General features: G+C 41.2%; 1 protein-coding gene across 3 annotated transcripts in view; it reads left to right on the forward strand.

Moving 5' to 3' along the window:
* Nucleotides 1-12,468, forward strand: part of LOC130919114 (cadherin-24-like) — a 113,695-nt gene that overhangs the window by 89,232 nt on the left and 11,995 nt on the right. For all 3 annotated transcript variants that reach the window (XM_057841550.1, XM_057841549.1, XM_057841548.1), the window contains exons 7-11: nucleotides 3,748-4,004; nucleotides 4,069-4,205; nucleotides 4,354-4,475; nucleotides 7,175-7,292; nucleotides 8,765-9,076. In XM_057841550.1, coding sequence (XP_057697533.1) covers nucleotides 3,748-4,004; nucleotides 4,069-4,205; nucleotides 4,354-4,475; nucleotides 7,175-7,292; nucleotides 8,765-9,076 — 946 coding nt within the window. The remainder of the gene's footprint in view (nucleotides 1-3,747; nucleotides 4,005-4,068; nucleotides 4,206-4,353; nucleotides 4,476-7,174; nucleotides 7,293-8,764; nucleotides 9,077-12,468) is intronic.

Consider the following 12,468-nt stretch of genomic DNA (forward strand, 5'->3'; position numbering starts at 1 on the left):
GCTATTGCTAACGGGGAGCGTCCTCTTAAACTCTCTGTGCCAATTGATCATCACACACTAAATGTAAATTATAGCCTTAGCATAGCATTCATGTTGGTGTTAGCATCAGGCTATTGCTAATGGCGAGTGTCCTGTTAAACCCTCAGGCAACTTTTTTTTTACAGTACATAAAGTTTGTGGCGTCCTGGTGGGTATAATGATTTTTTTTTTTTTTAAATTCATTTTACAGATGAAAACATTTTCATTAAACGTCGACTAAAACTAGACGTAATTAGTCTTGAGTTTTTGTCAACGAAAACTAGATAAAGACAAACACATTTTGAGATAACTAAAATATGCCTAAGACTAATAAGTATTGTCTTCCAAAAGACTAAGACGAAAATTAAAAGGACTGCCAAAAATAATACTGATCCCGATAAAATTTTTGAGCTAAAAACTACAATTCACTACATTCACTGCCACGGATGGAATCCAATACGTCTTGAACATAAACTATAAACATATAACCCATGTAATTGTAAAAAAAACAAGCCAATCAAACTCCTGCGAGATGTGCCGCTCATCCTACAAAGGTTTTTTCCTTAATTAACAAAAAGCATCGTTACAACATCGAAACGATCTTGCAAATGCCCATTTTCTGGAGTGATGCTTTATGTTTAGCGGTTTCAACTTTCACCATCATTTTGTCTGTGATGCGCTCTAAATAATGTATAAAAATTGGCGGGTAAATGCGACTTTGAGCTCGAGGTCTTAACGACATTGGCAGATAATGACCGTACGGCTAATCTTAAATTAAGTGTGTACATCAGCTCACAAATGAGAATTAATCCACCTCATTAGAGGCATCCGGTGATAGGAAAGAAGGTCCAAATAAAGATAAAAATATCCACTAAACGTTTTCATCGAGACTTTAACTCATTGGCTGCCATTGACGGCGATAGAGGTCCAATCCATTTTGACTGAAGGTCTATTAGCAATCAAGAAAGGCAGTAATATTAACGATTCTTTGCAGAGGTTATAATAGAATAATAGAATAGCATAGTATAGCATAGCATAACATTGGCTGCCATTAATCATAAAGTGGTCATAGGTACAGTATTTTTTACAAGTATAGAAGACGACCTAACTAAAACTTTAACTGTTTTTACTTTATTTTTAAGTTTTTCTAAGTAATAATATTAATAATCAATAGAAACTGGGGATACTTCCTGTTAATTTGGGGACATTTCAGGGAAGCATCTTGTTATATGGCTGTCAATGGCATCAGCTTAATTGGGTGCCAATTGAATGTCAATGGGCTGTAACGGTAAGTTTTTGGTCAAAAATTACAACCACACAGGGTTTTCTGCCACTGAAAATGAAAGGGAAATTTGGCCATACATGGCCGTCAATTGCATGGACATGCATGGCTTTCAATTAGGGTTGTTCCGATTATGTTTTTTGCTCCCGATCCCGATCATTTTAGTTTGAGTATCTGCCGATCCCGATATTTCCCGATCCGATTGCTTTCTTTTTTGCTCCCGATTCAATTCCAATCATTCCCAATAATTTTTCCCGATCATATACATTTTGGCAATGCATTAAGAAAAAAATGAATAAAACTCGGACGAATATATACATTCAACATACAGTACATAAGTACTGTATTTGTTTATTATGACAATAAATCCTCAAGATGGCATTTACATTATTAACATTCTTTCTGTGAGAGGGATCCACGGATAGAAAGACTTGTAATTCTTAAAGGATAAATGTGACTTTGTATATTGTGACTAAATATTGCCATCTAGTGTGTTTGTTGAGCTTTCAGTAAATGATACTGCAGCCATTTAACTTCTGCCCAAATGCATGATGGGAAGTGCAACCATGACTGTGCTTAGTGCTACCAATTGATATATCTTCTCTGCGTTGGGAAATAACATAGGGTGTTAAGAAAAAGATCAACTACTACCTTTCTTTCCCACATTGCTTCCCACGATTATTCTAATCGTTGGGAGAGGGATTGTAAGGCTTTAGCCATTTAAAAAAAGGCTCCAAAGGCTGCCAATATTCACTCTACTCATTTTACGCTGCCTTTTAGCTCTATATACTGTATGGGTAAAACGGTGCCATTATAGATTGAACATGACAAAGCGTGAGTGGGTCATGCAGCGCATGCGTTAATTGCGTTAAATATTGTAACGTGATGTATTCATTCTCGCCGTTAACGCAATAAATTTGATAACCCTACCTTAAGCTTAAACTAAAGACTCTGGAAGAGTGTAACACATTATGTCTGTAACGTCAAATACAATTACAAAACGATTTAATTAAAAAATATATATATATTAAAAAAAAGGCATGTCCGATATTTTTTTGCCAATTCCGATACTTTGAAAATGACATGATCGGATCCGATCGATCGGCATCCCGACATCTCTACTTTCAATGGCATCGACTTACTTGGGCGCCAGTTGAATCTCAATGGACTGTAATGGTAAGTTTTTGGTCAAAAATTACAACCACACAGGGTTTTCTGCCATTGAAAATGAATGGGAAATTTGGCCATACATGGCCGTCAGTTGCATGGACATGCATGGCTGTCAATGACATCAACCTACTTGGGCGCCAGTTGAATGTCAATTGATTGTAATGGTAAGTTTTTGGTAATAAATCACAACCACGCAGGATTTTCTGCCATTGAAAATGAATGGGAAATTAGGGCGTAAATGGCCGTCAATGGCCTGGACGTGCATGATTGTCAATGGCATGGACTTACTTGGGCGCCAGTTGAATGTCAATGGACTGTAATGGTAAGTTTTTGGTCAAAAATTACAACCACACAGGGTTTTCTGCCATTGAAAATGAATGGGAAATTTTGCCATACATGGCCGTCAATTGCTTGGACATGCATGGTTGTCAATGGCATCGACTTACTTAGGCGCCAGTTGAATGTCAATTGACTGTAATGGTAAGTTTTTGGTCAAAAATCACAACCACACAGGATTTTATGCCATTGAAAATAACTGGGAAATTTGGCCATACTTGGCCGTCAATTGCATGGACATGCATAGCTGTCAATGGCATCGACCTACTTGGGCGCCAGTTGAATGTCAATGGACTGTAATGGTAAGTTTTTGGTCAAAAATTACAACCACACAGGGTTTTCTGCCATTGAAAATGAATGGGAAATTTGGGCGTAAATGGCCGTCAATGGCATCGACTTACTTGGGTGCCAATTGATTGTCATTGTGCTGTCATGGTAAATGGTCAAAAATCACCAAGACCTATGTTTTCCTGCCATTGAAAATGAATGGAAAATTTGGACGTACATGGCTGTCATTGGCATCATATTAGTAATGAAGGGGATAGTTTTTGGCAGATGTTGGGGGAACCGTAAGTTTTTGGCAAATTCTGTATCCAACCTTTATGCCCCTTGCCGTCCTGGAGTTTTTGATATGTAAATTATGCGATTTGGTCAAAAACTGTAGGACTAGATACATTTAGAATATTTTTTTCCCCAAAAAACCCAAATTTACGGGCGAATGAAAAATTTTGAGGGATCATTCGAAAAATAACCTGCGTCGTGCAAAAATTCGAAACTTTTCAGTTTTGGTTGATTTTAGCGCTGCAGGTGGACAAAAGCGGTAGTGTTTTGCCTTAAGGAAGACAGCATTTCGCATGAGGACCAAAAATCCTGATTTTATTTTATAAAGGTTGAAAAGTTACCTTGTGTTGCTTGAAGGGTTAAAATTATGTTCTCAACAGTTGCTCGACTACGAAACTCGCAATTCGTACTCCTTCACCGTGGAGGTGGCCAACCCCCTGGTGGACCCCCGCTACCTGAAGTTGGGTCCCTTCAAGGACCAGGCCATGGTCCGGGTCATGGTCCTGAACGCGGACGAGCCCCCTCGCTTCTCCCAGACCTGGTACCATCTAGACGTCTCGGAGAACTGCCCGCCCGTCTGCTCGGTTGGCCGCGTGCACGCCGTGGATCCCGACACAGGGCAGAGCAGCAACATCAGGTTTTTTACGGCGCCGTCGCTCATCACCGGCGCGCGCTCACCCTCACTCGTTTTCCACCCGCAGGTACTCCATCGATCCTCAGTCGGACCCCGAGGCTCTTTTCCGCATCGCTTCCGACACGGGATTCATCAGCACGGTGATGGAGCTCGACCGAGAGCAGGAGCAGTGGCACAACATCACTGTCATCGCCACACAGAGAGGTGCGTTTCTAGGGCCCCGCGGGGACACCCACCGAGGTTCGGGGACCCATCGCTCGTACATCAGCCAAAGCGCGACGCGACCGGTGCAACTAATGGAACTTCAGGGATGACTTGATGAACATTTATAGCTCTTTTTGTTTGTGTTTAGACAACCCCAATCTCGTGTCGAGGGTGGTGGTTGCCATAGAAACGCTGGACCAGAATGATAATGCGCCGGAGTTGGACAGGCAGTACACCACGTCGGTTTGTGACTCCACCGCCCCGGGACAGGTCAGTTAAATGTTCGTTTCTACTTTTTGTAGGCATTAGCTGTGTCCCAATTCAGGGTCTTTACTAGGGTAGTACTATTAGTAGTAAAGTGTTACATTTAGGACTTCAGTACTTTTAAAAGTAGTTTAACCAAGCCATTCTTTTTACTATTGTGAAGAAGAAAAGCTACTCTTACTCCGCTACTTTAGGCTACACTAGTGTCAATACATTTTTCATCTTTATTCGACATATTAGACTTTTACTTTATTTTTGCCAGAGTGGCTCTCCCAGTTTCACAAATGACACGTCGCAACAGTAATCACATGACTCCATTATACCAATCACACCGAACAATACAGTCACATGACCACACACAAGCTTGCAGTCAGAAGTCCTACAATCACGCCGGCCTGTTCAATCACGTGGTGTTAAAGCACCAAAAGTTGACGCCAAGACTTCAGCGCAGAATACTCAGAAAGGTAAATAAAAAGAACCCTTAAGAATCTGCTAAAGACTTACAGAAATACCTGGCACAGTCCAATATCTCTGTGCAGACATCAACTACAGTGGGGCAAATAAGTATTTAGTCAACCACCAATTGTGCAAGTTCTCCTACTTGAAAAGATTAGAGAGGCCTGTAATTGTCAACATGGGTAAACCTCAACCGTGAGAGACAGGACGTGGGGACAAAAAACAGAAAATCACATTGTTTGATTTTTAAAGAATTTATTTCCAAATTAGAGTGGAAAAAAAGTATTTGGTCACCTACAAACAACCAAGATTTTTTGGTGTCATAGAGGTCTAACTTCTTCTAACGAGGTCTAACGAGGCTCCACTCGTTACCTGTATTAATGGCACCTGTTTCAACTCATTATTGGTACAAAAGACACCTGTCCACAAGCTCAGTCAGTCACACTCCAAACTCCACTATGGCCAAGACCAAAGAGCTGTCGAAGGACACCAGAGACAAAATTGTAGACCTGCACCAGGCTGGGAAGACTGAATCTGCAATAGGTAAAACGCTTGGTGTAAACAAATCAACCGTGGGAGCAATTATTAGAAAATGGAAGACATACAAGACCACTCCCTTGATCTGGGGCTCCATGCAAGATCTCACCCCGTGGCGTCAAAATGAAAACAAGAATGGTGAGCAAAAATCCCAGAACCACACGGGGGGGACCTAGTGAATGACCTACAGAGAGCTGGGACCACAGTGACAAAGGCTACTATCAGTAACACAATGCACCGCCAGGGACTCAAATCCTGCACTGCCAGATGTGTCCCCCTGCTGAAGCCAGTACACGTCCAGGCCCGTCTACGGTTCGCTAGAGAGCTTTTGGATGATCCAGAAGAGGACTGGGAGAATGTGTTATGGTCAGATGAAACCAAAATAGAACTTTTTGGTAGAAACACAGGTTCTCGTGTTTGGAGGAGAAAGAATACTGAATTGCATCCGAAGAACATCATACCCACTGTGAAGCATGGGGGTGGAAACATCATGCTTTGGGGGTGTTTTTCTGCAAAGGGACCAAGACGACTGATCTGTGTAAAGGAAAGAATGAATGAGGCCATGTATCGAGAGATTTTGAGTGAAAATCTCCGTCCATCAGCAAAGGTATTGAAGATGAGACGTGGCTGGGTCTTTCAGCATGACAATGATCCCAAACACACAGCCAGGACAACAAAGGAGTGACTTCGTAAGAAGCATTTTAAAGTCCTGGAGTGGCCTAGACAGTCTCCCGATCTCAACCCCATAGAAAATCTGTGGAGGGAGTTGAAAGTCCGTGTTGCCCAACGACAGCCCCAAAACATCACTGCTCTACAGGAGATCTGCATGGAGGAATGGGCCAAAATACCAGCAACAGTGTGTGAAAAGCTTGTGAAGAGTTGCAGAAAACGTTTGGCCTCCGTTATTGCCAACAAAGGGCACATGACAAAGTATTGATATGAAGTTTTGGTAATGACCAAATAGTTATTTTCCACCATGATTTGCAAATAAATTCTTTAAAAATCAAACAATGTGATTTTCAGTTTTTTTCCCCACATTCTGTCTCTCATGGTTGAGGTTTACCCATGTTGACAATTACAGGCCTCTCTAATATTTTTAAGTAGGAGAACTTGCACAATTAATGGTTGACTAAATACTTATTTGCCCTACTGTATATATAAAACTCTGGCCAAGTATGGTGTTTATGGGAGGTTTCCACATAGGAAGCCACTGCTGTCTAAAAAAAATCATTGTTACTTGTTTAATGTTCGCAAAAAGGAACTTGGACACTCTACAGACGTTTTGGCAAAATATTTTGTACACTTATGAAACCAAAGTTTAATTGTTTGGGAGTTGACACTGGCGCCATAAAACTGAGGTTTGTGATGTGTGTGATAGAGTGCATGCATTTGGCTCACTTTCGTATACACAGTCACATTCGTTCATTTGCCCCCTCCCAGTCAAAATGGATAGGACATTTAGCAGCATCAATGACAGCCAATAAGTTATGATGACGATATGACAATGAGGTGTGATGTCTCATTTCTGTTGATTTTCTTTTTCGTCGGAATTCGATTATTTTTGTGTGTTACTTTAGTCTAATTAGGTAATGTAATGTTGTGTTCAACTCAGTTTGGTTCGCTGGGAAAACTAACGTCCAGGCTTGTGTACGGACCCTATATTGGTACATAGCCATTGTCTTCAAGAATCACGTGACATTCGTGTCTCATAGGTGGTTCAGGTCCTACGCGCAGTCGACAGAGACCCGGGATGGCAGGACGCTCCGGTCCACTTCAGCATCGCGCCCGAATCCAGCTCTGCCCTCAACCTATCCATCAAGGACAGCGGCGGTAAGGATTTAGCAGGTGGACAGAATGCTAACTAAAGTTGCGGATGGTACGCGTCGATAGAGGAAAATAGTTTTTTTTCGTTAACTCATTCACTTCCATTGACAGTTATATACATCCAAACCAATTTGACTGGGGTGCAAAATTCAGTTGCAAAAAATTCAGCCGCAAAAATGTCAGTTGCAACATCCAGGTAACCAGGGAGAAATTTCTGTACTGAATTTCAGTGACTGAAGTTTTTGGAACTGGATTTTCGCTATTGAATTTTTGCGACTCCTGTTTTTTGGAACTTGTTTTTTTTCCAAACGAAATTTTTCACTCCTGAATTTTTTGCGTCTGTAATGTCATTACTGAATTTCTATGACTGAAGTGTTTGGAATTGGATTTTCGCAACTGAATTTTTGGTGACTCAATTTTTGTGACTCCAATTTTTTTGGGGGGAACTGAAGCTTTTTCCCAACCTAATTTTTCATTCCTCAATTTTTTGCATCTAAATTTGCGATTTCGATTTGCGTCCGGATTTTTGGTGACTCAATTTTTTGGGGGAACTGAATTTTGGCTACTGAATTTCTTGCAGATGAATTTCTGTGACTGAATTTATGGGACTGATTTTCACTACTGAATTTTTTTGCAACCAAATTTTTCACAACCGAAATTTTTGTGGCCGAGCTTTGGTGACTGATTTTTTTTTTTTTTGCATCTGAATTTTTTCTACCGAATTGCAGTTGAATTACCGTGACATATTTTTTTGGAACTGAATTTTATCTACTGAATTTTTTAGGACTCGATTTTTAGTCGCCGAATTTTTTTTTTTTTAAACCAAATTTTTCACTTCTGACTACTTTTGTGGCTGAACTTTTGTGACTGAATTTTTTTGTGTCTGAATTTTCGCTACTGAATTTCTCGCAGCTGAATTTCTGTTACATAATTCATTTGGAATTGAATTTTCTCTACTGAATTTTTTGTGATTCAATTTTTGGAACTGAATTTCTCTCCGGTGAAATTTTTGTGGCTGAACTTTTTTGCATTCAAATTTTTGCTACTGAATTGCAGCTCAATTTCTGCGACTGAATTTTTTTAAACTGAATTTTCGCTACTGAACTTTTTTGTGACTCAATTTTTGTGACTCCATTTTTTTGAAACCGAATTGTTTTGCAACCGAATTTTTCACTACTGACTTTTTTGTGGCTGAACTTTTGTGAGTGAATTTTTTTGCGTCTGAATTTTCGCTACTGATTTTTTTGTGACTCAATTTTTGTGACTCAATTTTCGCTACCAATTTTTTTGCAGCTGAATTATAGTGACTGCAATTTTTTGATTCTGAATTTCGATGCTGAAAAAAACAAAAAAAAATTGTGTTCGAAATTCAAACTCCGTTGGTGCAGATTTACTTTCATAAAGGACAGTAAACAACCGTCAAGGATGATAAAGTCGTGTCGTGACTCACGATGCCGTTTGTGTATTGTCGTCCTCAGGCGCCACGGCTAGCCTGGTGCTGCAGTCGCCCTTAGAGCCGGCGCCCGGCTACTCGTCCTCCTTAGTCAGCCTCTACGTGCCCGTGGTTCTACGAGACGGCGCCTCGGGCCTGGCCAACACGGCCACGGTCACCGTGACCGTCTGCCCGTGCCTGCGGGGCGGCATGCGGACTGAGGAGCGCAGCCCCCGGACGCGGGGCCGGCGTTGGGAGCGGCGTGCCGTGTGCCGCCCGTCGCCCTCCGCGTCACCGTCAGTCGTCTTCACGTTAGTTATCTTGATGGCGGCGCTGGCCTGTGTTACCACATTGCTGGGTAGGTCAGTAGTTCAGGACAAATTGAAATAAATAAATGAATAAATTCAATTTAACATTTGCATGCTGATTCTAAAAATTAAACTTTATTTGTAGCTTGGCAAATGAAAACAAAATAAGATAAAACTCTTGCAGTGCTGTTAACCAAGATAGACTCCTAATCATGGGGTGTCCGATTATCTTTCTGCTGTGATTTGCAATGCATTTATCACTAGTAGGCGTCCGATCCATTTGAACTGGGAGGTTCGAAAGAGTGAATGGCAGACGATTACTAGTAGTTGATTTTGGTGCATTTCCAGGTCACTTTCTTTTCAATTCGGGTCACTTGCTGTTGATTTTGCGTCACTACCTGTACATTTTGAGTCATTACCAGGTCACTTCATGTACATGTTTTAGCATACCTTGTTGCTTTTGGGGGACATTGTTCATTTCAGGTCACTTCCAATTGATTTGGGGTCATTATTTGTACGTTTTGGCCATTCCCGGGTCACTTCATGTACATATTTTTTGCATATCCTGTTAATTTTTGAGCATGTCCAGGTCACTTTGTGTTCATTCCAGGTCTCTTCTTGTTGATTTTAGGTCACTAACTGTACTTCATGTACAGTGGGGCAAATAAGTATTTAGTCAACTACCAATTGTGCAAGTTCTCCTACTTGAAAAGATTAGAGAGGTCTGTAATTGTCAACATGGGTAAACCTCAACCATGAGAGACAGAATGTGGGGAAAAAAACAGAAAATCACATTGTTTGATTTTTAAAGAGTTTATTTCCAAATTAGAGTGGAAAATAAGTATTTGGTCACCTACAAACAAGCAAGATTTCTGGCTGACAAAGATGTCTCACTTCTTCTAACGAGATCTAACGAGGCTCCACTCGTTACCTGTATTAATGGCACCTGTTTTAACTCATTATCTGTATAAAAGACACCTGTCCACAACCTCAGTCAGTCACACTCCTAACTCCACTATGGCCAAGACCAAAGAGCTGTCGAAGGACACCAGAGACAAAATTGTAGACCTGCACCAGGCTGGGAAGACTGAATCCGCAAAAGGTAAAACGCTTGGTGTAAAGAAATCAACTGTGGGAGCAATTATTAGAAAATGGATGACATACAACACCACTGATAATCTCCCTCGATCTGGCACTCCATGCAAGATCTCACCCCGTGGCGTCAAAATGATAAGAACGGTGACCAAAAATCTCAAAACCACACGGGGGACCTAGTGAATGACCTACAGAGAGCTGGTACCACAGTAACAAAGGTTACTATCAGTAACACAATATGCTGCCAGGGACTCAAATCCTGCACTTCCAGACGTGTCCCCCTGCTGAAGCCAGTACACGTCCAGGCCCGTCTGCGGTTCGCTAGAAAGCATTTGGATGATTCAGAAGAGGACTGGGAGAGTGTGTTATGGTCAGATGAAACCAAAATAGAACTTTTTGGTAGAAACACAGGTTCTCGTGTTTGGAGGAGAAAGAATACTCAATTGCATCCGAAGAACACCATACCCACTGTGAAGCATGGGAGTGGAAACATCATGCTTCGGGGCTGTTTTTCTCCAAAGGGACCAGGACGACTGATTTATGTAAAGGAAAGAATGAATGGGGCCATGTATAGAGAAAATTTGAGTGAAAATCTCCTTCCATCAGCAAGGGCATTGAAGATGAGACTGGGCTGGGTCTTTCAGCATGACAATGATCCCAAACACACAGCCAGGGCAAATAAGGAGTGGCTTCGTAAGAAGCATTTCAAGGTCCTGGAGTGGCCTAGCAGGTCTCCAGGTCTCAACCCCATAGAAAATCTGCGGAAGGAGTTGAAAGTCCGTGTTGCCCAATGACAGCCCCAAAACATCACTGCTCTAGAGGAGATCTGCATGGAGGAATGGGCCAATATACCAGCAACAGTGTGTGGAAAGCTTGTGAAGAGTAACAGAAAACGTTTGGCCTCCGTTATTGCCAACAAAGGGTACATAACAAAGTATTCTAGATGAACTTTTGGTATTGACCAAATACTTATTTTCCACCATGATTTGCAAATAAATTCTTTAAAAATCAAACAATGTGATTTTCTGGGTTTTTTTCTCCACATTCTGTCTCTCATGGTTGAGGTTTACCCATGTTGACAAAGACAGGCCTCGCTAATATTTTCAAGTGGAAGAACTTGTACAATTAGTAGTTGACTAAATACTTATTTGCCCCACTGTACATATTTTTTGCGTTTCCTGTTAATTTTTTAGCGTGTCCAGGTCACTTTGTGTTCATTCCAGGTCTCTTCTTGTTGATTTTAGGTCACTACCTGTACTTTTTGAGCCATTCCCAGGTCACTTCATGTACGGTACATATTTTATCGTACCATGTTGATTTTCGGGCATTGCCAGGTAATTTATTGTTCATTTTGGGTCACTTCCTTTTAATTTTGGGTCACTGCCTGTCCGGATCGGGCCATTCCCAGGTCGGTTCGTGTACTAGAACATATTTTAGCGAATCCTATAAATTTCATATTGATTTTGGGCCACGATCGGAATGTTTTGGGGCATATCCAGGTCACTTCTTGTTCATTCCAGGTCACTTCCTATATGTTCCCTTCCTGTTGGTTTTGGGTCACTACCTGGACATTTCTGGCCATTCCAACATCACTTCACATACGTATTTTCTCGTACCCCCTTGATTTTGGGGCATTGTCAGGTCATTCATTGTTCATTTTGGGTCACTTCCGATTGACTTTAAGTCAATATCTGTACGTTTTGGGGCATATCCAGGTCACTTCCTATGAATTCCAAGTCACTTCTTGTTGATTTGGAGTCACAACCTGTACGTTTTGGGCCATTCCAGGGTCACTTCATGTACATATTTTATCACACCCTGTTGATTCTGGGGTATTGTCATGTTGAGTTAATTATCGAGGGTTGATTGAATATTTGCTTGATTAATTGAATATTTGCTTGTGCTCATATATACCTAATATATAAATAATACATATTGCCATATTTTTTATTTGATATAACCAGTAAATGATTATTGCTTGCTATACTAGGCTGTTTAAATTAATCTTTAAGTGTTACAAAGTGTTAAAGAGGGTCGGGGTGACAACTGCCTTGCTTCATGGCCACAACATTGCGTAACTAGACTTTCGAGGACATCTTCCATTCGAGGGCATCTTCCATGGCCGCAGTGTTGCATAACTGAAGTGTCTGGGTCATTCTGACCACTTTACCTAAGTGCCTTTGCTTACACACGTGTATTTAGTTAGTTCCACCTACATGCCCATACATAGCCAACCAAAATCACATGGGTGTCTCCAGCTTGCTTTCCCCCTCCCTTTAGGGTGGCACCTTTCTGTGTTAGGACAAACCCCTAATAAAAGAAAGAGCAAGGAGGTTTTTTTTTTAGA

Source organism: Corythoichthys intestinalis, chromosome 7, assembly GCF_030265065.1.
Source record: "Corythoichthys intestinalis isolate RoL2023-P3 chromosome 7, ASM3026506v1, whole genome shotgun sequence".
In the NCBI taxonomy this organism is placed as follows: domain Eukaryota; kingdom Metazoa; phylum Chordata; class Actinopteri; order Syngnathiformes; family Syngnathidae; genus Corythoichthys; species Corythoichthys intestinalis.